This window comes from Cottoperca gobio, chromosome 3 (assembly GCF_900634415.1).
Source record: "Cottoperca gobio chromosome 3, fCotGob3.1, whole genome shotgun sequence".
NCBI classification, from domain to species: Eukaryota; Metazoa; Chordata; class Actinopteri; order Perciformes; family Bovichtidae; genus Cottoperca; species Cottoperca gobio.
Window position 1 is genome coordinate 28623745 of NC_041357.1, and position 9770 is coordinate 28633514.

Below are 9770 nucleotides of genomic sequence, written 5' to 3' on the forward strand. Positions count from 1 at the left end.
AAAAGGTACGCTTTTACTGTTGCATATGTACTTAAATAAAAGAAGAAATACTAAATTACAAATACATTAAAGTTATCAAAATTAAAAATATTCAAGATTCAAAATTGATCTCCTTTAGACCAGGGGTCACCAACCTGTGTGATACTGAGAGCTACTTCAAGGGTGCTGAATAATACGAAGGGCTACTTGTTTGATAGAAACTTCCTGAATAACATAGTTGCACGGTTCACCTTTAATGATAATATATAATAATAATAATAATAATAATAATAATAATAATATAATAATAATAATATTCATATATGTGAAGCGACTGTCTGATCACATGTTAATGTTAATTATTCCTCACAATGATTTGCCATGGTAGGAAACACAGATATATTTAAACAACATTATTTATGTTCTCAATCTATTTCAACAGATCACATCTCTGATATTTTTGTAACTGTATTGACAGTTTTGTATGAATGAGCACATTTGTAGCATTTTGTTCAAAATCCCATTAGTTATATTTTAGTACAAAGTATCACTTCTGTAAAAAGGGTTAGGAAATCCTGAACCGTCACATCTTCAGATCATATCCTGTTTGTACAAACCACTAACTGTGTAACATCAGAGAGAGGAGATGACATCTGAGCCTTTCTTCTCGTCTTTGAACAGTGTTTTCAATAACATCATTGCACCTTTCAAGACTTCTCCGTCCGATAAGGCTTTCTTGTTCTTTATTTAAAAATGTGCAGCTCTAAATGAAGCTTCCGATGCTTTCTGTGACTTGTTCACCGGCCTGGTGAGAAGACATGCTGCTGCACAAATCTGCTTTAACTCCCGGCTTGTTCTGCAGGTGTGTCGGTAGTTAGCATGGTAGTTAGCATGGTAGTTAGCATGGTAGTTAGCATGGTCGCTTCTGTGACACATACCGAAGTGTCTCTTATTATTTCTATTATTGTGTCTATTATTATTATTATTATTATTATTATTATTATTATTATTATTATTATTATTATTATTACTACTACTACTATTATTATTATTATTATTATTATTATTATTATTATTATTATTATGTTTTGAATGACAAATGTAATTTTAAACTATTAACTATAGGTATAAAGCTATAAATATAGTGCAATAAAACATACAAGATTTCACTATAATATGAAGTGAAGTACAAATATATAATTGCTCAAGAAAAGTACAAATACCTCCAAAATGTTCTTAAACATAAATGTAAACCCTGAAAAGGGACATTTTGACGCAGCAGAAAACCAAAATACACTTTAACAAACCCATTTCACATTTTAATACAAAATATTTCCTTTAATAAATAAACAGTTCTTTAGGCATTACACACAGTCCATGGCCGAATTTATACAAAATCAGAAGATAAGTCTTGATTCCCGTTGTGCCATCTCCTCCACCTCCTCCAAACTGAGGTCATTGTTCCTCAACCTGCAGTGGAAACAGGAAGAGACACAAATCAATCGATGACAATGCACAGCCCGTTTGAAAATGTAAATAAAGCTTAAAACCAAAATATGAACAACAGTTCTTCTTTTAACTGAAACAAGCTGTATGGCCATGGCTTCCAAATCCACGATGCAAACCACCACCAAGCATGAACCAACCCACAGATGAAACATTACGCACCACACTGATTTCATATGAGTGTTGTGTTCGAGGGCTTGAATCAGACATTCCACTCCGGATCTGGTAATGCAGTTCTCTGTCAACCTGTTACAGGAAATAAGAGGGTGGAGCACTTTAATCACTTCCGTACTTCTGTACTATTGTCAGTCAATGCATAGAAATTCTCAATACAAGTATAACTTGTCTCCAACACTTACCAAAGCTCTTCCAGTGATGTACTGTTCTTGATAATGTTGGCGACGGCGCATGCTCCGGCACTCCCCACACCATTGTCTACCAGGCTGCCATTAAATAATATTAGAATTATATTCAGATGTCTTAAAGGGATATTTGTGGATGTTTTGAAGTGGGGGTTGTATGAGGAACTTATCCATAGTCAGTGTATTATCTACAGTAGAAGACGGTCGGCACGCCCCCAGTTTGGAGAAGCATGTAAACAAAGCAATGTACAGCTGTGGACAGGAGGAGCAGGACAACGTATGTTCAACACCTTAAAGAAGTGTACACTATATTGAGAATATTTTGTCTGTCAGACAGGAACTGAAGCTGTTATATAAAGATATGCTCTCTTCAAAGCCACCAGACTGCATTGTCAAAAATGTTCATTTTACTTTGCAGAACATGGAGGTTGCTGGTCGACCGCTGCCTTCATGGGCAGCAACCTCCATGTTCCGCAAAGTAAAATGAACATTTTTGACAATGCAGGCTTTGAAGAGAGCATATCTTTATATAACAGCTTCAGTTCCTCATCCGAAAGGGCTTTTCTGACAGCAAGGTAACGCAGCAAAATATTCTAAATATAGCGTGCATTAAACGGATATAGATTTTTATATGTGAGCCTTCATTTTAGGTGGCTAAAATATGTTTTGCTGACTGCCATCTACTGTAGGTAATACACTGTTAAGTACTTCAGCAACTCCACTTCAAAACATCCAAACTATCCCTTTAAGTCTACCTAACATGCCAGGATTCAAAGCAAATATTACCTAAACCACACCAAGGTTTTGCTGCTCTCTAGTGCGCTGGCAAGGGCCTCCGCTCCTTCATCCCCTATCTTGTTGCCCCAAAGCCTGAGAACACAAAGAAAGATCAGTACACGGAGATGCACCACCAATAAGATGCATGGAACTTTGCAAGAAGTTACTTTTACCCTAAAAACTGTAGTGAATGGTTACATTTCAGTCCCTCCGCCAGCTGCTTGGCTCCTTCTTCAGTTAGATTATTGTTTCCTAACCTGAAAGATAAGACGTTCATTTTATATTTATTATTATTATTTATACTACACAGACCTGGTGCGTATTAGTGTACTGTAGTTCTGTTTTAGTGTCACATCTGATGAGTGCTGAGTGCAAAACACTGGATGTGCTGACCTTAGAGAAAGGAAGTTTTGCTTGGTCTTCAGAAGCTGAGAAAAGTGTTGTGTGCAAGCATCAGTTAGCTTGTTGTTGAAGAGCCTAGAGACAAACACAATGATTACAAGGGAATCGATCCTTTGTGACTCCGTGATCGTGTTATTAATCATCTTCCCAACACTTACGCAATTTTCTTGAAGTTCTCACACTGCATACCTTTAGCAAGCAGTTTGCGGATCCCCTCGTCGGTGATGTTGTTATTTCTGAGGCTGACAATGGAAGAATACAGGACACTTGAGCAGTGTGGGAAGAAGTATTCAGATCAAGTAAGTAGTAATACTGCAGTGTAGAAACATGTAAAAGTCTTGCCTTCAAAATGTTACTTAATTAAAAGCAAAAAAGTCAGAATATATATTATATTATTGAATTGCATTAATGTGTACGTTACTTTAATGTTGCAGCTGGTAAAGGTGGGGCTTATTTGTTACTATAATGCTTCTTATTATATAATAATTAAATAAATGTTGTGGAGTATAAAGTACATTATTTCCTTCTGAGAGGGAGTCGAAGAATAAAGAAGCAGAAAATGGAAATACTCAAGAGTACAGAACTTACTTTCCACCACTGCACGTCAGCATAACATGTATTTCTGCCTTATAGTAAATGCTCTCATGAAAGCTTTGTTCGCTATATTATATATTAAACATTTAAATGCTTCTTACTCACTATAGGGAATTACAAATGTGCATGCAGGGAAGAAGCTGCTCCACTCCAACATCGCCTACAGAGTTGTCGTCCAGCTGGAGGCCGACAGGATTCCTTAAATGCTGGAGCACAAAGGCGAGTGCAGTGCACTCTACAGGCCCAATGTTACAGTAGGTCAGTTTGAGGTGGTCCACCTCTAGCTTACTCATGGCATCTTTAGCAATCCTGCTCTCCTGCATCTCATAGATACATTTGATAAGCCACACAAAGCCTGGCATTGCATGCATGCTCTTCTTCTCCCCCTCCACAGGTTGAGGGATGGACTTGAAGTGTTTCTGCATGCCTTTGGACAGGAATTTCACCACCTGTCTGACCTTTTTCTCCGTTACAGCAGTGGGGCAGCAGTTGAGCCACAGCCTTCGATGGCGCTGCGACAGTAGACCAGAAACAAAGGTCGCTGTGATTTGCATATTTGGTTTTTCAGTGGCTGTAGCTTCCCCCTCTGAAGCCTGCTGTTGTTGGTCAGTGGAAGGCAAGCAGGCCATGAAGCATTTGCTGCTCAGACCTGTTTCCCTCCGCGGCTCAAAGACTTTAGGGATAGTTGAACGGTCCGTGTTGTCTGACAAGACAATGTGCAGAGCAGCAAAGAAACATTGCATTGTCAGGTGAAGGAATTCATAGCATTTACTGTGGGTGGAGGACATATCTTTGCTTTGCATGAGAAAACCCATGCAGATATCCTTCTCAGTCACACCACATGTCTTGAGGTCTGTGTCTGAGAAAATGTAACAGGTGGCTCCTATTCCCTCAAAGGCAAGCTGCCCAAGATGCAAGACTGTCTGTAGGTGCGCCTGAAGCCAACCTACCCCCGTGATGGGCTTCAGTGAGCTTTGGTGCTGGAAAAAGTGCTGTAAGATCATGAGGTAAACATCTGTGATTGTTTGTAGGCTGCCCTCTCCACAGCCTAACAGCTCCTTGTGGCACTGTGAGACGATCCAGCAGAGGACCGGACTGTGACACAGTCCGAGTAAGGCTGTGTTTGTCTGTAGGGACTCCAAAACCTTGGCAGCCACAGTGGGGTCACTGTGGTGCTTCCTCACAAAACAGTCTATCCCACTGGGGGAAAAGCCTTTGAGGAAGACCTCTTTGCGAAGATGTTCCCTCAACAAAGGGCCCACCGCCTCTGGGCGACTAGTCACTACTTTCCGCACGCCCTTCATTAGGAAACCCTGGATTAAGTTAAACAGTAGTATGTGAGCAGGTGCACGCTGGGTGGGGCAGCAGAGCCTGTGCTCATCTGAGAAGCTCTGCTTCAGCTCATCCAGGCCATCGAAAGTGAAGAGGATGAGATGTGGGTGGTCCAGGATGAACTGGAAGATCTCCTCCTGCTCTCTGTCCGGCCAGCAGCAGTGCTGAAACAGTAATTCCTGGAGGGAGAGTTCCCTGTGCTCTGAGTTCAACTTGCGACAGCTGAACGGAAACAGAAGAAGAAAGTCCTGGAAGGCTGCACCTCGAGCCCAAAGCAAGTGCAGCCTCTGGAGTAAGGTGCTCTTTCCACCGCCGGCCTCCCCAGACACTAGCACCGTGTCGGCCTCCTCGTTCACTGTGCCCACTGTACCAACTATGTCCTCCAGGCACAAGGGTCCGTGTACACCAACGCTGGTATTAGCTAGTTCCAGCTGACCGTCAGTGTATATGTCCTCCAGAGACATGTGGCTGGTCCCTCCATAAGTACTGAGGAAGCAGGACTGAGCAGACACAGAACTGCTGAGCTTCTTCTGGAACTTTATGACCTCTGTGACAGAAAGCATGCACCAAGATAAAGTTCATAGCATGGCAAAATGACACATATTGTATATATATATGAAAACTGGTCTTTTCACATTCTCTTTTTTTCAACCACTTTCTATTTTTGGAGCTCCAGCACTTCCATATTTTTTAAAGGAAATTCACATGCTGCTTTATTTAGCTTGCAGGGAATCTCCTTTAGTTATATATACATATATAATTACAGTAATATCTTTTAGCACGATTATAAAAACGACATACCTTTGGGGGGAGTCCATTTCTCCTGCTTCAGTGCAGATCCAGATTCCTGTATTTGCTGAATGTACTCCAATAAAACCTTCGCCACTGATTCTCCTTTTGATCTGACGTGGTCAAGCAAACGCCTTGCCTGATGGACATATGAGTGGCAACAGATTCATTATTAAAGGAATAGTTCAACAAATGTGCTTTCTTGTCGAGAGTTAGATTTAAAGATTGATGCCACTTTCATGTCTGTACGCTACAATATGAAGCTAGCACCAGCAGACAGTTAGCTTAGTTTAGCACAAAGCACTTTTTCATTTTAATCCATGCAAAATCTGAAGTGTAAAAAAGACACTGTTATGTGTCGGACTACTTCTCCCACAAAGTGTCCCAGAATCACCTGACTTCACCTGCATTAAACCAGAAACACATTCAGTTCCTGTATAATACCCCAAGTTGAAAAAGGGAAACTTTGAGGTACTCCTCTACATTTATTTGACAACTTTAGTTACTTTGAAGATCCAGATTGAGATTAATAATACAAAATATAATCAACAAACAATTTATCAGGTATTATTCTAGGTTAAAATAAACTTTATTTAGCTATCCTGCAGTATATATATATATATATATATATATATATATATATATATATATAACCAGCTGCAACATTAAAGTGGATACATTAATAATTATAACCCAATAACATAATACATATTTCAAAATAAGCCATTATGCAGGATGAGAACATTTACTTTAAGTTTATTTTGATGCCAATACTTTTATCATTTTACTTTTTGTAGGCAGGACTTTGACCTGTAGAGTATTTCTGTGTTTATAATACTTTTACTGGACCATTGTAATTCCAAAACTACTGAATATAAAAATGACTGTAAGTAGTCAAGCCACAGTTAATGAAGTGTGAATGAAGACGCACCTGCTGACAGGGGGTGTGTATAGGCAGCCGCACTTCATCGCAGTCTGCTGAGGTGAAGTGTCCTGATATGACGAGAGCTTTCAGAGCACCATCAATGCAGTCCTGCAGCTTGCTGACCAGGCTCGGTCTTTGGGTCACAAGAGTCTGAGTAGATGAGCTCTTGTATTCTTCTTTTTCCTCTAGATTTGAGCAACTTCCTGAAGATGAGGCGCAAACTCCCTGCGCTTCAGGCAGGACGTGTTTGAAAGCAGCAAGGAAGAGCCGACATGACTCTGCGCCCTTTGTATAAACCAGGTCGAGCAAGTGTCTGGCATTGGTGTACAGCGCCCTACCCGGTACCTGTATGTTCTGGTAGTCCTCCCATATGAGCTCCCCCTGAGACAGCAGTATGTCCAGAACCTGTTCCAGATGCTCAGCTGACCCGCTGCTGCACAGTGCGTTTAGTATCTCTGTCCGTTGTCTCAGCACAAGCTCCTGGACATACATGCTTTTTGCATGTCAGCGTCCATACTCAGGGACATCCAGTGTGTTGTTAAACTGCTTCCAGTCTCACAACCTGCTGCAGTGAACGCCCACATGCCATCATGCTACTGTTAGTCATCAGCAGTGTCACTCAGAATCCCTGGGATCAGTATAGTTGTCCTAACACATTGCCTTTGTGTATGCAAAAGTTGCACAACTGTGACGACGATCAACAGACAGTAAGCAGCAACAGTAATTGTGCGATAATCACTCACGTTAGAGTCACAACAGAGAGCTTTCTTCCCTCCAGCTGTCATTGCTGCTCTACTTAAGACCTGCCTCTTCCTCATTCCAGGAGGTGGAACTTGTTCCCTTTGGTAAAATGGAAACTAAACATTGCCAGCAAAAGAGAAACTTTAACAAACCATCATAGTGACTGAGGCGAGACGGCATGTCCACTTCCTCTTGCATAAGGTTTTCAGTGTAATGCATTACCATAAAGAGGAATTAAAAATGTTTAAAGCAGAAGCTCTGTTATTAATGTTCATTTAAAACATTTACATAAAAGCCACCAGAAATGCAGTGAAGGGGAAAGCTGCGGGGGCACGTCGGTAGTCCCCTGCTTTTTGTGTAATTGTCTCATGCAACCACTTGGTGGAACCATTGCATAAATAAATAAACCAACCTGGTGTGTCTCAGAGGCTCGGCCTTGACACATTTCTTTATTCCTCTTTATATCTCAAAGGCGGACTTCCTCCCCGCTGCCCCCCAACACTCTTTGTGCACAATTTGTTCATTTTCATGTGAAATGATTTGATGATTAGAAGCTAGTTCGAGTGGATCTTTGCTGTAAATAAACAATATGATCATCTTTGTAAGATAACACTTCTACAGTGTTATAAATGTAATAATATCGCAGCATGCTCATGTTGAGCCTCTTGTATTCTTTGATGTCAAGATAAGATAAATGCAAGAAAGACTTTTTGGTCAGATGATTTGTCTTTACTGATATTATCGGCGCCTCCTGAATACCATGATTAGTTTATTGTGCTTCTTCACGGTGTCCTGTGGGAAAATCACACACAAAGGCAGGAGTAATCAAAGACACACTGGAATAAAATTATATAAAGTGAGTTTCTCTTTCCCCATTCTTCTCCTTCCTCCTCTTGTCAAAGAAACAGGCAGATCCACCGAGGGGAGTGCAACACAGAGTGCTCTCTGTCAGGCATCCGACGCGCAGCTCCAACGTGGAGTTCTGCCATCCAAATCACAGTAGGGGGTCCAGACACGTTTGGAATGGATAAGAAAGAAGGTAGGAAAGTGTCAATAAAGAGAGTACAGATATCCCATAAGACTTCTCTGAGCATGTCTCTCCTCGATGTCACTGCAAGGTAAATATGTGGCTCCAACTTTATCATGTTGATGAACTCTTTCAGTGTTAATGAAGAGAAGTAAGGATCTGTGAAGGCTGACACGCTGTTGTTTTATACATGTATATGCTGTAACTCTTATTAAAACATAAGCATGAATTATATATATATATATATATATATTATATCGCCAAAGAGTCAGCTATATAAAGATAATGAGTTTGAATAAGATGGGTTGAGAGGGGTCAGGTCACATGTCCAGGTCCTGCACTGTGTATGGTGTGCTTAGCCTGATTGAAGTACAGCGGCAACAATTAGTGTATATTAATAATCGATTAATCATTAGAGCGAATTTCATGGTTGTTTTCAGCCTCTTAGATATGAAGGTTTCCTACTTTTCTCTGTTTTATATCATATTAAAGTGAATATCTTTGGGTTTTGGACACAACAAGACATTTTAAGACATCATTTTGGACTTTGGGAAACTTGGATGACATGTTTCACTATTTTATAGATCAAACAATGAATGAATTCATCTATAAAATAATCAAATAATCATCAGATCAATAAATAACCCTTTGCAGTTTACAGTTGTTTTTGGTTCTCAGGGCAGATTTCAGGACTTTTTGGATGAAGATAAATGATTATCTTTGTGTTCACTGGGTTTAGTCTCGCTTCATATGGAGTCAGTCCAGCTGTGCGCTCTTCACTGAAACTGCTGCCCAGCATTAAATAACTTCGACCAACCACATCAGTTTCTAACTGTATGCCAATGAATACCAGCGCAGCATCCCGCCCTCTCTCATCGCAGAGATGAAATACTTTGGCTGCAGTTATTTCATCGCTGTGCATTCTTTCTGGGCAGATATTAAAAGCACATGTGGTGAGCTCAGTGTTAGGCCAGGTGCACCGATGTACAGTGTGCGTACTGATCTGTTTGCCAGAGACACAGAACTCCCAGGAGGAAATCAGCACGTCTCATCCTCCATGAAATCTGAAGTAAATCTGCATGCTAGGAAATTCAGATCAGAATCAGAACATACAAGGAGTTAATATAATGTAATATATTACATTACTTTAATAAGGTAATTCAAATATTAACATTACTTATTATTTTTTAACAGGGTAACTAGTAATCTATTACATTTCAACACTGGTGATACAATCATTTACAATAGATAATATTTGAATGAATCAACATTTATAGATACTTACACACTGTATATCCATATGTTTTTATTATATTATAAACCTTCAAAGAATAAC

General features: G+C 40.1%; 1 protein-coding gene across 3 annotated transcripts; it reads right to left on the reverse strand.

Moving 5' to 3' along the window:
* Window positions 1-1285: 1285 nt before the first annotated feature.
* Window positions 1286-7441, reverse strand: nod2 (nucleotide-binding oligomerization domain containing 2). Of its 3 annotated transcripts, none has more exons than XM_029461903.1 (10): window positions 6673-7441; window positions 5754-5880; window positions 3726-5499; window positions 3185-3268; window positions 3018-3101; window positions 2798-2881; window positions 2634-2717; window positions 1845-1928; window positions 1648-1731; window positions 1286-1449 (listed from the first exon to the last, which is right to left on the reverse strand). In XM_029461903.1, the coding sequence occupies exons 1-10, from the start codon at window positions 7156-7158 to the stop codon at window positions 1377-1379; spliced, it is 2964 nt and encodes a 987-aa protein (XP_029317763.1). In that variant the 5' UTR covers window positions 7159-7441; the 3' UTR covers window positions 1286-1376. The 3 variants fall into 3 exon arrangements, 2 of the variants coding, with proteins under 2 accessions (XP_029317763.1, XP_029317771.1); XM_029461911.1 differs by having other exon boundaries at window positions 1323-1449; window positions 2645-2717; XR_003834551.1 differs by lacking the exons at window positions 1286-1449; window positions 1648-1731; window positions 1845-1928; window positions 2634-2717; window positions 2798-2881 and having other exon boundaries at window positions 3069-3101; window positions 3722-5499.
* Window positions 7442-9770: the final 2329 nt, after the last annotated feature.

Excerpts from the sequence above, each read along its gene's own strand:
- nod2 (XM_029461903.1), bottom strand. The coding sequence starts at position 7,158 with ATGTATGTCCAGGAGCTTGTGCTGAGACAACGGACAGAGATACTAAAC. Across the intron at positions 5,500-5,753 it reads GAAATGGACTCCCCCCAAAG|AGGTCATAAAGTTCCAGAAG; the intron begins GTATGTCGTTTT and ends TTTCTGTCACAG. Across the intron at positions 1,450-1,647 it reads ACTCATATGAAATCAGTGTG|GTTGAGGAACAATGACCTCA; the intron begins GTGCGTAATGTT and ends TTTCCACTGCAG.